We start from the raw sequence: 21,173 nt of genomic DNA, 5'->3' as shown, positions 1-21,173 counted from the left end.
TACTTGACCAGGATGTTTTTCTTGATGATATCTATGCAAAGTTTGACATTTGGTCATGCGGGGTCAAAATCTTGGTCAGGAGGTCCAAATCCTAAAAACAACTTGTAAACACATGTAGAATTAGCATTACTTGCAAATGTTTGCATGCAAAAAATACATGCAAATAGACAGTACTCAATCATAATTAAACATATGATCACACTGCAAAAGTAAACAGAAGAGAACCAATCTCATATGCTCTTGAGTACTGAATTTTCAACTAAGCAATGAACAAGGCCTTGTAAATAAAGGTGAGCGATCTAGGACCATCTTGGCCCTCTTGTTCTTTTGGTTACTGGTCCATGTCCATAAAATATTTAAAGCTTTTGTAGAGCATACAGATTAAGAAATTCAAACTCTAAAATTAGTTTTTCTCAGATACATGGACACTTGGATTGCTTTGTTTAAAAGTACATTTATGTATAATTTATGGATCTGCTACTTTTTTTTTTAAAGACAAATTTGCATTACTTTTTTGGACACCATTTTCAAGTAGGAAAATATAATAGCCGGTGAGTACTGTATGTTTATCCTTTGAGGAGCATCATGCACAATGGGTCTTATGCCATATGTGGCCAGCATAGCTCCAGTCCAGAGTCCACAAAGTTTGGTCAGGAGCTATCCTGTCTGCAAATGATACCAAGAAATCTTCAGTAGCGGACAGTGTTGCTCCTGACCAGTCCATTTAGTATGCACAGACTTTTTTGCATGACCGTGGTCAATTTATACATCACTGATCTTGTGCTACTCAGTGGCTGCAGAGCAAGCCCAGGAAGAGGAAGAGGAGAAACTGGCTCAGTCAGAGACCAAGAGAAAACGAGAGGTAGGTCCCCAGTTTGACTAGAGAAAACAGGAGGTAGGTCCCCAGTTTGACTAGACAAAATGGAAGGTAGGTCCCCAGTTTGACTAGAGAAAACGGGAGGTAGGTCCCCAGTTAGACTAGAGAAAACGGGAGGTAGGTCCCCAGTTAGACTAGAGAAAACGGGAGGTAGGGCCTTAGTTTAACTAGAGAAAACGGGAGGTAGGTCCCCAGTTTGACTAGAGAAAACTGGAGATAGGTCCCCAGTCTGACTAGTGAAAACTGGAGGTAGGTCCCCAGTCTGACTAGCGGCTGTTTTGTTTTGTTGGTTTTTTTGCTTAATGGGATTTCCTCAAATTTGAAAAAGTAATACATCTGATGTCAGTCAAAATGTGTAGGATGTAGCTTTTTAAGTTCAGAGTAAAATAGTTTCGCAACCTGAAATGTTGTTTCACAATTGTATTGGTGTTTTCCAATGTCCTCTTGTAGTCAGAACGGAACTGAAGACCAGATTGATTGGTAGAATGCAGAGAGGTATAATCTGTAAGCTGTAAATTCTGAATAGACATACACAAGTACTAAGCAATTTTGCTCTTTGTGAAGAAAAGTATTGTAAGACACAAAAAACAACAACTTAAAATTGAGAATATGAATTGTTCATGTACCGTTATGAAAATGGCAACCATTTAAAGTTGCTTATTATGCTTTTGCAATTATTTGTCTATAAATATTTAATCATAGTAAAAATCTATAACTAAATTATGTAAATTATTTATGTTATTAATGTATTTGTGAATTAAACATTTGTAAATGTGTACTTCAGTCCAAACAAGAAGATAAAGGGTCTAAAATCAGTATTCAGCCAGCTGAGGACGAGGATGGTATGTGTTTATAAAATTATACTTATCAAGTGTTCAGAAATGCTTTTGACCCTTTACCTCTCAGATTCGCTCTTTGAAAAGTTATTATTATTTCTAAGGAAAAAAAAAATAATTTAATTCCTTTTTTACTAGATTCAAGTTTTAAAGCCTCCTTTATCCAACCATAAGAAAAAATAATGAAAAGAATTATTTTCTGTTTTTAATTATACCTCTCTCAATGACTTGATTTGTGAACCAGTGTATATCTTCATTCAGATCAAGACGATGGTTTCTCTGTGAAGCACATTGCCCATGCGCGATACCTGCGCAATCACAGGCTGATCAATGACATCCTCAGTGAGAGTGTTGTGCCCGACATCAGGACAGTTGTCACAACAGGACGCATGGGCGTGTTGAAGAAGCAAGTCCAGTCACTCACCATGCATCAGGTACTTTGTGGGGAAAAAACATAACATAATAAACATTTGTTTGGTCTAGCAAGTAGCTGTTCGTTAGTGTCTCAGCATGTGGTGTGCATGGACATATACACAATTATTAAATAAAAATTATTAAATGTATCCTCTATTGGAATTCTGTAAGATTGAGAGCTCATAAATTATGCTTTCACATGGACTGTGTAATGAACCATTAAGGGGACTTGCTCACAGTTTGGAAAAATGGCAATTTTCAAAATAACTGTCTTTGAGTAAAAAAAAGTCTGTATAAATTATGTTTATAATATAAAAATGCCAGACAACACTTCTGACTAGAAAAAATATAAAAAGTATTGGTTATTAATGTATGATTTTTATTCAAAATTGGTAAAATAATAAGCATTTGTAATGCTTTTCCTTGATAATTTGGAAAGTAAGTGTTGTACTATTGTAGTTTTGATAATTTGCTGTTCTATAAGCCAGGGTGGTGCAGTGAAAGCGCTCAAGCTTTTGCTTCCTGACGGTCCGGGTTTGAATCCTGGGGGAGGAAAACAATTATATCCAACTTTTTAACTTTCTGTTGTAATAAATAAGTATTCAGAACAGTATAGATTTGCAAGTAATATTGATATAATCATATTTATAGACATTTTTCAAAAATAGGAAAAATCTGTGAACAAGTTCCTTTAATATCCCAAAGTTGAACCCTTGACTTTCATCGATTGACAACTTGATTACAGGAAGTGTTGTGCACTTTTCTCTTAAGGTGATCAAGATCTCACTCTGGAATTAGGAATTATTAAATTGATTCTAGAAAAAGTAGAGGATATTGTCCTTTTACACGTTTAACAGACAAGTTGTACACAACATGACTGAATGAGTGGCTGTGGCCAAGGTGTTTGCTCTCCCAATTATTTTTTGTGACTGGAGACATTTTTATTATGCTATTGTTTTTTATCCAATCATGAATTATTTGGATTGCTTATGCCGTAGAATGAAACAAGAAAGGTTTTTTTTAATAGCGAACCATCAGAATGATGGAGTTTTTTTGTTTACCAATAAGTAACAGTATTGCAAACATTTATTTAAACTTGGCAAACATGTTCACATTTCAAATGAGTTATTAAATTTACTATGATGCTCTCAGAACTGAGAAAATTCATTGTATTGTTAAATGGAATTATTTGTTGTGTTCTTTGTCTAAAGGAGCCTCATTCCATGCAAACTTGACTTAATTCATACGCGTAAAGTGTTGTCACAGATTAGCCTACTTCCTTTTAATAAAAGATATAAAAGCGAAAAGGGCTGTCCCTGATTAGACTGTGAGGACTGTTTAGGCTGATCTGGGATGACACTGTTTGCACATGCATTAAACCCAGTTTTTGAAGAACGATGCTCATTGAATGATGAGCTTGAAGTCAGAGTGTGTGTTTTGACTGTGTTCATAAAGACCAAGCTGGAAGCAGAGCTGCAGCTGATTGAGGAGAAACATCAGTCCAAGAAGCGCAAGTTTGCAGAGGGCAGTGAGCAGTTCCATGATGAGTACATGAAGGTAATAGACTTAAACGGCTGATGTAGCGATAGAATAAGGGACTTAGGGTCTGCCAAGTCAGGGGTCTAGCTAGTGCCATCATCAGTATTAACAGTAACTAGCTTCGATTTTATCATGGAGTGAATGCAACAGGGAACGATTTTTGTGTAACTTAATAATAAAGCCAACAAACTTCCTCAAACTAAAATTATGTCACTCGTCCGAATGATTTTACTGCTTGTATTATTGACTGCCTAAGAGTTGCTGTTGCTCGTTCAAATTTTTTTTAGCACAACTATGCTCCGTCTTTAGGCGAGCTTTAGTTGGGTAAAGAGGTACGTGTAATTGAAAGACGATGGAAAAATCACTCTCAAATTGTCCACTCTAGCTAGGCCCTGTGTTTGACTCCACACTTTGGGAGTATTTAGAAGATCTTTTCAAACGACTCCACACTTGGGGAGTATTTTGAAGATCTTTTCGAAGACACCAAGTACTTGTTCCCTCCAGGAAACAAACTTAAAGAGTGTTTTCTGTTAGCCTATGGCTTTTGATGCAATGGAGCTTACATAAATAGGTTAAAACTGATAGTTGTTATCTCTTGTTGGATTCTTTATTTCAGACATTCCCAAAAGTGTCGGACCTGACCGACTTTTTTAAGACAGGTCCGATCGAAAATGCTATGTTGCCGGTCCGAATGTCTGGTTAATAATAAAACAGCAGATATTTATTTATTTCATTTAATTAATATTTGAAAATAAAACAGAGCTTTAAAGAAATATGCGCAATAAAAATTACGTGGTATTTTCGTCAACATTCATGAAACTTTCCTGCGCATGCGCACCAAATACTTCCGAGTAAATATGTCAATAGTGTTAACAGTTCTGCAACTCAGATCGTTGTAATCTGGGCATGAGCAGTTTGTTCCGGTTAAAATTTACGCTTTACACGCATTTTCAATAAGAAGAGGCCAATGGCATTTACAAAATAAAAAAAATATTATGTTTAAAAAATAAACGTTAAATGGTCATTTTGTTGTTTGAAATAGTGTATTGGAGTATGTTGCCAAGTATTTCCATCATGACGCTAGTGGTTATTGAGATATCGCTGTTGACAAAAAAGCCGTTCAGTCTGGCATGTAAGGTTCGTTTGTCAGGATATGCTAAACTTTAAATTGAAATAGAACCAACATATTATCAAATAAGATGAATAATATCATCAATAATGTTTATAAATATGTTTTCATAATTGATTTAGTTATTGTAAATATCGTACACTATGTTTAAACGCTACAGTAGCAATTGAAAAGTGTTGTTGTTTGTAACTTTTAGAAAATAAAACGGATTTATTTATTATGCATTATAAATGACGTTTGCATTTATATCTGTGACTCTTGTTTACTCTTTATTTATCATTGATTGGACCCATGAGGGGATTGATGGTTAAAAACAAAGTTCAAGTGCTTACTCAGGCACACAGGTAAACACACATAAGCTTGTCGAATACTGGGCTTCTTAAATAACGAACCTTACTAAATTTCATCAAGTTTGTGTAATAGACAATGAGAAATATAAAACTGTCAAATGCTTTTATTAACATCAAGTAAACTCGAACACATATACGCACTTGATAATTTTTAACTAAGTAGTGCATTCAATTAATAATGTTACATGCAAGTTATGATTACGATTTCTGACAAACGTGAACACACAAAAACATATTTAAACACATCCAAATATGTTTTCATGATTTGCCACAACTCTGAATATTGTTTTATTCCTGTATTGTGATGTCGGACTGTCAGTGTAATAGTGAATTTTCTTGACTGACTGGACCAGTTTCTTCACTTCAGGTACAATGTTATCAATAAATGAAACCACTGTACTTGCGTTATGTCCAAGTTCGTCAGAAACTATTACCACGCTCTTGTGTTGTAACTTATCCGGCTCGGTCTTATAGTAAATCACTACAGGATGTAAAGTTACGGCGCTCTGGTTCCAATATGCTGACTGGATTTCATTTACGCTTCGGCAGCTGTAGTTCTCTAAAAAATCCATATGTACAATCACTTCATTTTCAGGTAACTTATGTTTAATGTTCAGAGATTGTTCATATTGCCGTCTCACCCTTCCAACATGAGCTGAGAAATCCACTATCTGCTGTTCCATCTGCTTTAAAAAGTCCTCTTTCTTCAATGTACTTGCCACCACCTTCATTACCATCTTCTTTTTTCCCTTGTCGTCAACTGCTACTCTTTTCCATTGACCAAGTTCGATTTCGTTGGGAATTTCAGCTTTTATTTTCTCTATGTTGTTGGCATCTTCAATGAACCTTTCTGGGTTAAGAGGCACATTAATTTGACACTTTCGCAGCGCTGATGTGCACAGAGCAAAGTTCTGATGTTTTGTGCAAAGACAGCAACTTCGTGAAATAAACCTTGTAAGCTTTACATAAGCAGGGCGAATGCGAGTAAACGATGTGAACGACAATGTTATTCCTGGGTTTTCGCTCATAAATTTTGCGTACAAATTTCTTAAGTAGTCAGTTAGAAGTCTTGTTTGCTGCGTTGATCCATTCACTTTGAGTTTATCGTGTTTACCTGGATTACATCTGGAGTTGTCATCTCGTGTAAGGAATTCTATAACAAGTGATTTGTGTCTTTCAACCTCTCTTCTTCTTTTTTGTAGTTTACCAAACGCTAGGCACGAACTGCGACCGCCGCTTAGTGTATTTCTTCCGAGACCCGTTGATTTGTTTACTGACCTTGCTAGTCTGTACTTGATTATGATCTTCCCGCCTATGAGACCGCCAAGAATCCCTCTTTCTCCTCGTTTAATTCTTTGTCGGCTTTTTTGAAGTTCTGACTGGACAACATTAGCAAATAACAGCTGCTTTCTCACTCTTCTGCTTTGTTGTTTAGTGAAGCCGGCACTACGTATTAGTTCATCTGTCTGCCGCCTAGGTGTGTTACTCTCCGCTAACTGTTTTTCATTTTGTATTTGGCCCTGCTGTGTTTCGTATCGCTGTTTCTTCTTAATGCGCTGCAATCTTCTCAAGTTTGTTCTGTATTTCTTTCTTATATTCTCAAACTTTAACTTCAACTCTTTATATTCTCTGTTTTTCTTTGATAGGGCCCGTTGAACCGGTTTCCTGGGCCCATTTCGTCTATTTGGAAAAGACATATTCACAATCAATCTATCAGCTGATTCTGGCGTCTCGTATCCGCTTTTCGATAAAGATGTACATGGCTGTGGTATCTCCACTCTCTCTATCCTTTTCTTAATCCTGTGCGCACGCACATCATTTCTGTTTTTCTCGCGGCGTCTTTTCTTCTCTGTGGATGACAACTGATTAACCGGTACAGAGTTTCTTTTCTTTCGCTGCTTTGCTTTTGTCAGGTACGCCTCGTACTTTTCAGCATTATCTTTCAGCCGCTGACGGTACTCTCGCATCTTTTCAGCCGCAGACTTCCCCATCTGCAACAATGAGATTTAAGAAAACCCTGAAAATGTACATTCAATGTCAACTACTGAAAGTGTAAGGTTCGTTACCACAAATAACGAACCTTACCATCAATACTGAATCGAATATCTTGTAAAATATATCTGCTACAGTTTAGCACACACCTCATTTAAGAAAACTATGTTTGGTGTTTGCCAAGGCATGTGCCAAATAGTTTCCATAGATATATGAAAATATTTAAAACACAGACAAATGGTGCGAACCTTACAGAACGAACCTTACAAAACGATTTTTATGATTGCATTGAAGAATATTATTGCCGATAAATGAATAAGTGTTTCACACAATTTATTTACTAGTGTTGCTTTATATTGTTAAGACAAATGATTGGTTATATTTATCATTTTGAGCAGTTTACAACTGTAACGATCCTTGCACTCTTAAGTTGACGCGTAAAAAAATATGATAAGAGTTCTTAATTTTAACGCAGAAAAACTAAATGGTGTGTAAAATGCTTTAATATTCCAATTTTCTTAAGTGTTAACGTTATTTCAGTTATATATTTTACCTGATATAACACCTTAATCTGATAAAAATGCTATAGAATGTTTACAGCTGTTTTAATTTGTCATATTAGGCGATACTCAATATAATAGCAGAGCTGCTCCGCAAATCTTAGGCAACAAGTAGTTTGACTGCTGATTCTCAACAAAAAATGTTAACACTAACTGAAATGTACAAAATAACATGCATTAGCAGCTTAACTTGCGTCTAGAAACTCTTGCGGATTTTGGATTGGTGACGGCGACAGTAACGAACCTGACAAAACGCGTTATTTAAAATTGTGTGCCCAACTACACGTATGAGATACGAAGACTTATGAAATGTCTGGACATCCGAGGCTATTTATGCAATAGATGGAATACACATTTAACCCCAATTTACTGTGTGTATTGGTTATCAATTACCGCGACATGCGAATATGATATCGGCCTCTTCTTATTGAAAATGCGTGTCTATAGTGCATTTTCATTGATTTGTATATCTTTGTGGCCAGTTTATTGACTTTTGTAGTAAAATTCTGAGTTGTCATATCATTTCGCGACCGGGAAATATTTGTCAATGAAATTTTCGGAATACCGATAATTGGTTTTTGCTTTTAAAACTTAGTCTGCTTACTTATGTTTTTGATTTCCTATGTATGTGGTCTGTTGTTTTAGGTACTGCATTGATTCCTAACAAGTAAAAATGTATTTTGTGTGTGTTTTAAAATAATTTATTTGTAACTAAACATTCTTCACTGACTTCAGTCACTGACACAGTCATTTAACTATCAGCAATGTTTTTATTCTTAATGTAGGGAAAAGGCCTGGCCTTCAATTTTAGGGGGGAAATATCCACAAAACTAAGAAATTGGGAAAAAAACTCCTAGGTAAACTTGACATTTTGGGAAATATGCATGATTTTAAAGACATTCAGTTTGGGGAAGTCTTTCTCTTGGGGGAAGGGGCCTATATAAGGTCCCTGCTAAAGAAGGAAAAAAGCTCTGATCAGTATCCAAAAACCTTTGTTTATACAGATATTTGCATACAATAATTGTATTTTAAATTGAGAAATTGTTTTGTGTTTAACTAATTTTTGGTTAAACTTTTTTTATTTAGAAAACTGTGTTTTTTGATTTGTTAGTGTTCAGTGTTGTGTTGCTTATTTTCCATTACTTTTTCCTAATTATCATTATGTCAATAAATTTGAGTCGGTGACGTGATGTTTAGGTCCTATGAATCCCATTCCGGACCTGCAAGTTTTTTAAGTGCATAGGACCGAATGTCCTGTGAACTCAAAATACTTTTGGGAATGTCTGATATTTTGTTATCACTGTGCTTCTGTTAAATACTGATTAATTAAAATTTTATTTCGATGTTTGTAGGTATTTTAGGGATTCATTGCCCTTTGTATATTCACTTGAAGGAACTTTTTTAGCAACATTTATATTATTCTAATATCTCAAAAGCCTCAGAAATCAACTTGACTTAGTGCACAATTTATTTAATATCTTGGTCTTTTAAAATTTGCCGTTATGAGTAAGTGTCTAGACAATTTTAGACTGGGACAACAACTCATGATGGCAATTTTTAGCTCAACTATTATATATGAAATATATATAGTGGAGCTATCCTACTCACCCCGGCGTTGGCCTTTTCGTTTCCGTGCAAATGTTAAAGTTTTTGTACTACCCGAATTATTTTCATTGTCCCTTGACATATTGCTTTCATATTTTGCATACTTGTTAACCAACATAACCCCAACCTATAAACAAAAGCAGACAACTCTATCAAGCATTTTGTCATAATTATGGCCCCTTTTCCACTTAAAATATGCAGCAAATGTTAAAGTTTGCGTACTACCCCAAATATTTTCAATGTCCCTTGACATATTGCTTTCATATTTTGCATACTTGTTCACCATCATGACTCCAACCTATAAACAAGAGCATACAACTGTATCAAGCATTTTGATAGAATTATTGCCCCTTTTATACTTAGAATATGCAAATTATTGATAAATCTATGTTAAACTTTGCGTACTACCCCAAATATTTCCTATATCCTTTGACATATTGCTTTTATATTTTGCATACTTGTTTACCAACATGACCCCAACCTATAAACAAGAGCAGACAACTCTATCAAGCATTTTGTCATAATTATGGCCCCTTTTCCACTTAGAATATGCAGCAAATGTTAAAATTTGCTTACTACCCCAAATATTTTCAATGTCCCTTGACATATTGCTTTCATATTTTGCATACTTGTTTACCATCATGACCCCAACCTATAAACAAGAGCATACAACTGTATCAAGCATTTTGATAGAATTATTGCCCCTTTTATACTTAGAATATGCATATTATTGATAAATCTATGTTTAACTTTGCGTACTACCCCAAATATTTCCTATATCCTTTGACATATTGCTTTTATATTTTGCATACTTGTTCACCAACATGACCCCAACCTATAAACAAGAGCAGACCTCTGTATCAAGCATTTTGACATAATTATGGCCCCTTTAACACTTAGATTATTAAACATTTTGCTTAAATTGCCATAACTTCTTTATTTATGATCACATTTTATTATTACTTTGACAAAACAACACTTACCTGAATGCCACAATGGATTCCACCCCAAAAAATACCCCACGCCCCTACCCAGAATCCCTTTCCCCCCCCATCCTCTCCCCCCCCCAATTTTTTTTTTTAAACATCATCTAATAAATTACCCCACCCAACATTATACCCCCCTCTCACCCCCCTACCCCCCGAACCTCCCCCCCACAATTTTTTTTTTAACATCATCTAATAAATTACCCCACCCACATTATACCTCCCTCTCACCCCCTCCCCTAGTCCCCCCCCTACCCCCCCCCCCCCCAATTTTTTTTTTCCTTTTTTTATTTTTGAAAGATCGTCTAATAATTGAATACACCCCACATTATACCCCCTCTCAACCCCCTCCCCCAAAAAACATAATTTTTTTTCCTTTTTTTATTTTTGAAAAATCATCTTATAAATTATTGTATATTAACAATTTCCCCATGATGGCTTACGTAATACTGTAAAGCACTCTAATAGGCGAGCGCGCTGTCCTCTGACAGCTCTTGTTTGAGACACTACCTAGTTTAAAGGTCAAGGTTATTGATACAGGCCAAAGATCATTATTATCACATTCCTTGTGTGTAAATTGCCATATGATGTAATTTGCAACGTTTCTTGAGTGTGCTTTTGTTTTGTGTTTACAACTACCTGGCCATGTTCTTAACCATAATGAAGTGTGTGATGTCTGTTTCAGTTGTGTGAGAGTAAGCCCCAGATATCTGATGACATGTTCCAAGGCATGATTGTGAAGTGTGTGATGTCTGTTTCAGTTGTGTGAGAGCAATCCACAGATATCTGATGACATGTCCCAAGGCATGATTGTGAAGTGTGTGATGTCTGTTTCAGTTGTGTGAGAGTAAGCCCCAGATATCTGATGACATGTTCCAAGGCATGATTGTGAAGTGTGTGATGTCTGTTTCAGTTGTGTGAGAGTAAGCCCCAGATATCTGATGACATGTCCCAAGGCATGATTGTGAAGTGTGTGATGTCTGTTTCAGTTGTGTGAGAGTAAGCGCCAGATATCTGATGACATGTCCCAAGGCATGATTTTGTGAAGTGTGTGATGTATGTTTCAGTTGTGTGAGAGCAAGCCCCAGATATCTGATGACATGTCCCAAGGCATGATTGTGAAGTGTGTGATGTATGTTTCAGTTGTGTGAGAGTAAGCCCCAGATATCTGATGACATGTCCCAAGGCATGATTGTGAAGTGTGTGATGTCTGTTTCAGTTGTGTTAGAGTAAGCCCCAGATATCTGATGACATGTTCCAACGCATGATTGTGAAGTGTGTGTGTGATGTATGTTTCAGTTGTGTGAGAGTAAGCCCCAGGTATCTGATGACATGTCCCAAGGCATTATTGTGAAGTGTGTGATGTCTGTTTTAGTTGTGTGAGAACAAGCTCTAGATATCTGATGACATGTTCCAAGGCATGATTGTGAAGTGTGTGATGTCTGTTTCAGTTGTGTGAGAGCAAACCCCAGATGTCTGATGACATGTTCCAAGGCATGAATGTGAAGTGTGTGATGCCTGTTTCAGTTGTGTGAGAGCAAGCCCCAGATATCTGATGACATGTCTCAAGGCATGATTGTGAAGTGTGTGATGTATGTTTCAGTTGTGTGAGAGTAAGCCCCAGATATCTGATGACATGTCCCAAGGCATGATTGTGAAGTGTGTGATGTCTGTTTCAGTTGTGTGAGAGCAAACCCCAGATGTCTGATGACATGTTCCAATGCATGATTGTGAAGTGTGTGATGCCTGTTTCAGTTGTGTGAGAGCAAGCCCCAGGTATCTGTGATGACATGTCTCAAGGCATGATTGTGAAGTGTGTGATGTATGTTTCAGTTGTGTGAGAGTAAGCCCCAGATATCTGATGACATTTCCCAAGGCATGATTGTGAAGTGTGTGATGTCTGTTTCAGTTGTGTGAGAGTAAACCCCAGATATCTGATGACATGTTCCAATGAATGATTGTGAAGTGTGTGATGTCTGTTTCAGTTGTGTGAGAGTAAGCCCCAGATATCTTATGACATGTCCCAAGGCATGATTGTGAAGTGTGTGATGTATGTTTCAGTTGTGTGAGAGCAAGCCCCAGATGTCTGATGACATGTCCCAAGGCATGATTGTGAAGTGTGTGATGTATGTTTCAGTTGTGTGAGAGTAAGCCCCAGATATCTGATGACATGTCCCAAGGCATGATTTTGTGAAGTGTGTGATGTCTGTTTCAGTTGTGTGAGAGTAAGCCCCAGATATCTGATGACATGTTCCAAGGCATGATTGTGAAGTGTGTGATGTATGTTTCAGTTGTGTGAGAGTAAGCCCCAGATATCTAATAACATGTCCCAAGGCATGATTGTGAAGTGTGTGATGTCTGTTTTAGTTGTGTGAGAACAAGCTCCAGATATCTGATGACATGTTCCAAGGCATGATTGTGAAGTGTGTGATGTCTGTTTCAGTTGTGTGAGAGCTAACCCCAGATGTCTGATGACATGTTCCAAGGCATGATTGTGATGTGTGTGATGCCTGTTTCAGTTGTGTGAGAGCAAGCCCCAGATATCTGATGACATGTCTCAATGCATGATTGTGAAGTGTGTGATGTCTGTTTCAGTTGTGTGAGAGCTAACCCCAGATGTCTGATGACATGTTCCAAGGCATGATTGTGATGTGTGTGATGTCTGTTTAAGTTTTGTGAAAGCAAACCTCAGATATCTGATGACATGTTCCAAGGCATGATTGTGAAGTGTGTGATGTCTGTTTCAGTTGTGTGAAAGCAAGCCCCAGATATCTGATGGCATGTTCCAAGGCATGATTGTGAAGTGTGTGATGCCTGTTTCAGTTGTGTGAGAGCAAGCCCTAGATATCTGATGACATTTTCCAAGGCACAATTGTGTTAAGAATTGAAAAGCATTTTTCTGCATTTCATCTGTGTATGAACGGCGTTTATGCATAAATTAGGTGTATTTTCCCAACAGTTCATACACCAATGAAATGCAGAAAAATGCTATTCAATTCTTATAATTACAACACCAAATGATCTTAAAGCTGAAATTCTATCGTGGTAAGGGTCATACAAGTCCTTTTTAATCTAGCGTATGAATCTATTTTCAGTTTTGGTTTCATGTCCGTCAAACCGTATACCAATAAAAAGCAACTTCATTAAGTTTCGCGCAAAACATTACGTCATTTCGGCAACTTGTTTATGATCAGAAAGTGGTGCCATGAATATTCATGTTTAAATTTGAATATGATGTGGGTTCATCAGAAAATGAAAAACCGGTCATGTGAACAAATTATCCAATCATAATGCAGCATTCATATGAATGTAACAGAAGTTGTAATTATAAGTGTGTGATGTCTGTTTCAGTTGTGTGAAAGCAAGCCCCAGATATCTGATGACATGTTCCAAGGCATGATTGTGAAGGCAAAAGAAGAACTGAGGCTGAAGCAGGCAGAGACCCTTGCTAAACAGGCTAGTGTTCCCTTAGATGATATTGGAATACTGGATTATATTTCTGTAATTTGTCACTTAGTCGAGGTACTCCATTTAAACTTGAACAGGCCTTGACACTAACTTTTTTGACAGGGTACCCGGAGGGAACCTTAATTTCAACTTTTGGTGGCCCTCACTTAAACTAGGGTTCCCTCTTGTTTCAACACACAGCTACTCTCGGCGTAAGGGCAAATAAGTACAAGAAGCATACTAGTACACATTTTTATTTCCTATATTCAATTCGGTTTCCATTTAAGGCAGACCCATTAAAAGCTCATAACCTTGTCTTCTAAACTTTTGATATCATGTATTTCATCATCAGCATCGTCATCCTTGTCATAATCATTTTCAGCATTATCATCTTCAGCATTGCCCTTCGCCGCCAGAACTTAGTGTTTCGGAAATTCTTATTATAAACTTTTAAGAAATAAAAGGTAATTATGCGCATTCAGGGATTTCACTGGCCCAAAAAAACTTGTTGCAACTTTTTCGCGCCGTGAAAACTGTCGAATATTCCAACCTTATTAATAAGAACAATCATTTAAAGAAACCTTACTACATTAATGATATTGCCTATATTATCACTTTAAAAAGTATATTATTACATAAAAAACAATAAGTACCTTCATAAGTCATACCTTCATAAGTCTAAATAAGCTTTATTTGTATATAAATACCATTTTTTTCAACTTGATAAACAACACAGATAACCAAAATAATATAACAATGTTAACTTCAATGTATTAAACAGTATGCTGCCTTAATTTTTCAAAATTAATTATTTAAACATAGAATCACACCAATTTACATCATTTGAAAGGGAACAAGAAATATAAAACATCAGAAAATAAATCATCTCAGTTAATTTGTTAAACAGTTATATATGGTCATTTGGACATGTCATACATCAGCTTCTGTTGTTAAAACGTTTTCTGTTAGTGGTGGATGATTTCCAGGATCAATTAAATTATAGTTTTTCACGCCTATTTCCTGACAGAAAGGTCCAGATAATTACCACCATCTATTCAAGTTGCCTGAAATAACATAAAGCATATTTTTTTTACAAACTATCAACAACAAACAAACACATACATGTCACTATCTTTAAATGTCCGAATTTGAACATAACCGAAATATAGTACACCAAGTGAACGATATACTTTTTATTTCAGAAATTGTTGGTATCTTAATCAAATTATATCCTTCTAAGGTCATTATAATAATGGAACTATTAAACAGAAATGCTCACAAATACCTGTAGAAAAAAGTGTATACCGGCATGTGATTTTGAGGGAAATTAAATGCTCTTGCCTAAGATTTTGATTAAAGAAATAGCGGCCCTAATAATTATTATAATTACTGATCGTCGTGACAGTTTGTCCCAGTGTTACTTTTTTGGGGGCTCAATATCATAAATGAGCCATTAATAATCCGATAATAACCCCCATAAAACTTGACAAAAGCAGTAAAAACACCGTTTGTAACACTTACACGCTTCAGTGATTTCAATATACTCTGCAATGTAGGTCGCTTATATCGTCGAAAATCAAAATTTACAACTGACAGACGCTGGCCGCTAATGCTCAGTCGCTTGCTTTCGATTCGCTGTACATTTTTGGATAAGATTTTACCTTTTTTTTTTTATACGCCGCTCTTTAAAAATTGGAGGCACTTATAAAAATTCAAATGGTCAATCAAGACAAAAGTGGTTCTATAAATTTAGGGTTCCCGGAGGACCACCCAGCTTGAAAGAACTGGTGGTCCTCGCCAAAATCTGGGGGCCTCGGGTCCCCGGACCACCGTTAGTGTCGAGGCCTGTTGAAGGCGTTGTTTCTCATGATATTAAGTTGCACATGTGCATTTTTTGCTTACATTAAAAATTACAAAAGTTGTGATCCTTTATCGATTTTGATATTCTATTACATCATGCAAGTTATTACAAAATGCATCATCTTGGTGTATTATTCATCAATATTGTAACATATTCTAGTTTATATTTCTATACATAAACCTTTGAATGCAAAGAATTACATTGAAATGAGTCATATTTCAAATTGTCTGGAGGCATTAATTAAAGAATTCTCTTAGCTGTTAGCTTGTGGATATGACAAGTATTTCTATTCAAAACCTAAATAAAAAAAATTAGATGTTAATTATAAGGCTGAAATTGGTTGTTCATTAAATTTATAATTCATTTTACCAAATTTAAGAATCGTTATGAATTGCACTTGTCTGTTCTTGTACATACTTACATACGTTCCAAAGGTGTTTTTTTATCTCCTCTTTAACAATTAAGTGGATCTTGCTGAAACTTTTTAGTTGAATTATCTTATTGTGTAGATGATCTTGAAGAAAAGATTTAGGTGTGCAAGAAATTTTGGCAGAATTATGACCTTATGCTTGTTTTTCAAACGTAGAATTCATAGTTGCCTGAAGCTTGGGGTTTCAACTCCTATTTAGTAAGTGGGCCGATTTTTCTCTTTCTTTCACAGTTGACACTATAAAATGTATAGTCTCAACTGTTGTGTTTGGACTCCTGTTTAATTTATTGGTGAATCTCACTCAAACTCTCACTATTTAATAAAGTGTAGATAATTGTATAAAAAGGTATTCTAGCCGCAATGAGGTCTTGCAAAATTATTTCCCAAACTGTGTGTTCAACTCCTTACCAAGTGGGGAATTTCAATTAAACGTTCACAGCTTAATTTAAGAAAGGAATTTTGAATGGGACCAGTTTTGGCCCTTTGGCTATACATGTAAAATATATTGCAATTATTTTGTGTCCAAACATGTGTTGAAGTGGCATCTGGGTCAGTGAAACATTGTTAGTTTTAACAAAATAAAACATTTTCTTCCATAGGAGGAAGAAAGAAAGAAGCAGGCTTTAATGGATGAAGAACAGCGACGACTGGACGAAGAAAGACGCAAAATGGAGGAACAAGTAAAGGCAGCGGGGGAAAATCAGTCTGAGAACAGTGGGGAGCTGGTACCGGCAGTGAATACACAGCAGGTGCCTGATGTAAATATGAATGACCATAAGTGCTATTGAATATTGTTTAGTTATGTCATTGAAAATGATAAGTTATTTCTAATTGTAACTTTAAGGTCATTAATCAGCTTTTGAGCATAGTTTTGTCATGGTGTGAGGCAGTTTAATTTGTTTTGTTTTTAGCTCACCTGAGCACAACGTGCTCATGGTGAGCTTTTGTGATCGCTTTTTGTCCGTCGTCCGTTGACAGTTGTGCGGCGCCAACATTGTTAACTCTTTAGAGGCCACATTTATTGTCCAATCTTCATGAAATTTGGTTAGAAGATTGGTTTCAATGATATCTTGGATGAGTTCGTAAATTGTTACGTTTGCTTGAAAACATGGCTTCCAAGGGGCGGGGCATTTTTCCTTATATGGCTATATATGGCTATAGTAAAATCTTGTTAACACTCTAGCTGCCACAGTTATTGTCTGATCTTCATAAAACTTCGTCAGAAGATTCATCTCAATAATAATTTGGACGAGTTTGAAAATGATGCCGGTTGGTTGAAAAACATGGCCGCCAGGGGGCGGGGCATTTTTCCTTACATGGCTATAGTAAAACCTTGTTAACACTCTAGAGGCCACATTTATTTTCCGATCTTTATGAAACTTGCTCAGAAGATTTGTCCCACTGATATCTTGGAGGAGTTCAAAAATGGTAACCTTTGCTTGAAAAACATGGCTGCCAAGGGGCGGGGCATTTTTCCTTATATGGCTATAGTAAAATCTTGTTAACACTCTAGAGTCCACATTTATTGTCCAATCTTCATGAAACTTGGTCAGAAGATTCATCCCAATATAATATCTTGGACAAGTTCGAAAATGATGCCGGTTGATTGAAAAACATGGCTGCCAGGGGGCGGGGCATTTTTCCTCATATGGCTATATTAAAACCTTGTTAACACTCTAGAGGCCACATTTATTGTCCAATCTTGATGAAATATGGTCAAAAGATTTGTCTTAATGATATCTTGGATGAGTTCGAAAATGGTTACATTTGCTTGAAAAACATGGCCGCAAAGGGGCGGGCATTTTTCCTTATATGGTTATATATGACTATAGTAAAATCTTGTTAACACTCTAGAGGCCACATTTACTGTCCGATCTTCATGAAACTTGGTCAGAAGTTTCATCCCAATAATATCTTGGACGAGTTTGAAAATGATACCGGTTGGTTGAAAAACATGGCCGCCAGGGTGCGGGGCATTTTTCCTTACATGGCTTTAGTAAAACCTTGTTAACACTCTAGAGGCCACATTTATTTTCTGATCTTTATGAAACTTGCTCAGAAGATTTGTCCCACTTATATCTTGGATGAGTTCAAAAATGGTAATATTTGCTTGAAAAACATGGCTGCCAAGGGGTGGGGCATTTTTCCTAATATGGCTATAGTAAAATCATGTTAACACTCTTGACGCCACATTTATTGTCCAATCTTCATGAAACTTGATCAGAAGATTCATCCCAATAATATCTTGGACGAGTTCGAAAATGAGGCCGGTTGATTGAAAAACATGGCCGCCAGGGGGCGGGGCATTTTTCCTTATTATGCTATAGTAAAACCTTGTTAACACTCTAGAGGCCACATTTATTGTCCAATCTAAATGAAATATGGTCATAAGATTTGTCTTAATGATATCTTGGATGAGTTCGAAAATGGTTGCGTTTGCTTGAAAAACATGGCCGCCAAGGGGCGGGCATTTTTCATAATATGGCTATATAAGGCTATAGTAAAATCTTGTTAACACTCTAGAGTCCACATTAATAATCCAATCTTCATGAAACTTGGTCAGAAGATTTATCCCAATAATATCTTGGAAGAGTTCAAAAATGATGCCAGTTGGTTGAAAAACATGGCCACCACGGGGGCGGGGCAATTTTCCTTATATGGCTATAGCAAAACTTTGTTAACACTCTAGAGGTCACATTTATTTTCCAATCATCATGAAACTTGGTCAGTAGATTTGTCCCAATGATATCTTAGATGAGTTCGAAAATGGTTTCGGTTGCTTTAAAAACATGGCCACCAAGGGCGGGGAATTTTTCCTTATATGGCTATAGTAAAACATTGTTAACACTCTAGAGGCCACATTTATTGTCCAATCTTCATGAAATTTGGTCAGAAGATTGGTCTCAATGATATCTTGGATGAGTTCGAAAATAATTATGTTTGCTTGAAAAAATGGCTTCCAAGGGAGGGGCATTTTTCCTTATATGGCTATAGTAAAATCTTGTTAACACTCTAGAGGCCACATTTACTGTCTGATCTTCATGAAACTTGGTCAGAAGTTTCATCCCGATTATATCTTGGAAGAGTTCAAAAATGATGCCGGTTGGTTGAAAAACATGGCTTCCAGGGGGCGGGGCATTTTACCTTATAAGGCTTTAGTAAAACCTTGTTAACACTCTAGAGGCCACATTTATTTTCCGATCTTCGTGAAACTTGGTCAAAAGATTTGTCCCAATAATATGTTGTTATCTCAGGGGAGCGACTTTGGGCCTTTCAGGCCCTCTTGTTTAGAGCTGTTATTGTATTACAAGAAAACATTTATATGTGCTTAAACAATTGCAGATAATTATATAGGTTCTTTAAAGTTTTCATATCATATCATATTTTATTGAAAAAGTTAAGACAATTTTTATTTGGAAAGCCTTTGGCAAGCTCACTCACAAACCCTGAAAAAGTAATTATAAGCTCGGCGTTTTGGGAGAAAACCCTATGTATTATCATAGCAAGCTCGTCATGTCATTAGCCGTCCGCCGGCGTCGTGCTAAAACCTTGACATTTTGCTCTAAAATCAAAGTGCTTCCACCTTTTCCAACTTTGAATCTTCATATGTAGATGCACCTTGATGAGTTCTACACGCCACAACCATTTTTGGGTCACTAGGTCAAAGGTCAAGGTCACTGTTACCTCAAAAAAAAAAAATCTGACAAGCTTTCATTTATTCAAAACTGCACTCCCAGCCAAGCGTTGGCACCCGTTATGCGTCGCTCTTGTTTTAGTGAAAGCTGCGACATTTGATGTTGATGAAATCATATTGCTATTGCGCCGAAAAATATTCTTGCTTCCTTTTTTATGGATGTGATTTCTCCTCCTTCTGATTTCCTCCTTTTCAATGTCAAACTTATTTTACAAATAGCTGTTAACTTTGTTGGATCTATATACCAATGAAGAGATTCATTGAATTATTCAAGGGGCATTGGGCAGTGTTCTCCCCTTGAGATGGCTCTTAAATAATACCCTGGCTAGTTGTTTTACACAGGATAAAGTGTAAAGTAGGCTATACAGTCATGTTAGGTTTTAGGACGTGTTTGATGTATTAAGATTGTTTAAAATGCTTATGCAAGGTCACCATGACCTAGAGGACATTGTGTCGGCAATCAAACAGGAAGTCAAATGTTTGAATTATCACTGTGTGAGTGTTCTTTAGATCTCCCCCAAAGATGACAAGTACTGGTTCTACCCAGGAAACAGACTCAAGAACATAGCAATAAGACTAAGGCTGTCGCTGCAATCAAGCTAAAATAAATAGACTTAAATTAAACTAAGGTTCTATTTGAATTATAAAGATTGGTCAAACCCCTGATGCAGTATACAAATATCTACCATGTCCAGGTGCTGCCCCTGGTGTCGTACATACCCCAGCCCCAGTTTGCAACCACTGGAGCGGTGATGGCCCCCGTGAATGGACAGCAGCATCTCAGCCAGGCCAATGTTGCTACCCTGCCTGGGAATGAGGTAACGCATAGCTCTAGTGTGTCTGGGTACAGAAAACTCTGATATTTAATATCATAGCTCGTGTTTTGAGAAAAAGAGAGCTGCACTGGAATCACTAAGTAAGTGTGTCTGTAGCCTCAAACCTATCCTCTACACTTTCAACGTACAATTTCAAACCTGCATTCATTTTTGCTCATCATATTAAGTTGTGCATGTGCCTCTTTTTCATCCTGCATTAAAAAATACAAATGCTCCTTATTCAACTAAGACAGAAGAAGAAGATGATGATATTTGTGGAGAAGAAGATGATGATGATTGTTGTATCATGAAATACTATACAGTCAAACCTGAATTCAGCGGTCAGTCAAGGGAAATGATCAAAGTGACCGTTGTCCACAGGTGACCGTTGAATTCGGATCACAATTTTAAGAAGGTTGGTCAGTTGGTACTATTACTATGTCGTTACCCCACCCAGTCGTTTGCATACAGTGTAAAACAAATGCTCATTGCCGTTAACTAAGCATAATAACAGAATTAACTTGCGCGTGTACATTGAATAATAGAGAATAATATCTTTTAGATTGATTTAATTTCATATTGTTAAATTAAACAATGACTTTATTAACGCTGGTATAATTGTTTACTCATGCATCTCA

At 36.6% G+C, this 21,173-nt stretch overlaps 1 protein-coding gene across 4 annotated transcripts in view; it reads left to right on the top strand.

Moving 5' to 3' along the window:
* Positions 1–21,173, top strand: part of LOC127863612 (SWI/SNF-related matrix-associated actin-dependent regulator of chromatin subfamily E member 1-like) — a 51,107-nt gene that overhangs the window by 10,355 nt on the left and 19,579 nt on the right. For 3 of the 4 annotated variants that reach the window (XM_052403219.1, XM_052403216.1, XM_052403217.1), the window contains exons 8-14: positions 792–862; positions 1,662–1,719; positions 1,975–2,147; positions 3,583–3,684; positions 13,640–13,744; positions 16,626–16,784; positions 20,416–20,538. In XM_052403219.1, coding sequence (XP_052259179.1) covers positions 792–862; positions 1,662–1,719; positions 1,975–2,147; positions 3,583–3,684; positions 13,640–13,744; positions 16,626–16,784; positions 20,416–20,538 — 791 coding nt within the window. The remainder of the gene's footprint in view (positions 1–791; positions 863–1,661; positions 1,720–1,974; positions 2,148–3,582; positions 3,685–13,639; positions 13,745–16,625; positions 16,785–20,415; positions 20,539–21,173) is intronic. The other variant, XM_052403218.1, reaches the window with a different exon arrangement.

The sequence above is a fragment of the Dreissena polymorpha genome, unplaced genomic scaffold, assembly GCF_020536995.1.
Source record: "Dreissena polymorpha isolate Duluth1 unplaced genomic scaffold, UMN_Dpol_1.0 chrUn020, whole genome shotgun sequence".
NCBI classification, from domain to species: domain Eukaryota; kingdom Metazoa; phylum Mollusca; class Bivalvia; order Myida; family Dreissenidae; genus Dreissena; species Dreissena polymorpha.
This window is presented reverse-complemented; position numbering and strand designations above follow the sequence as displayed.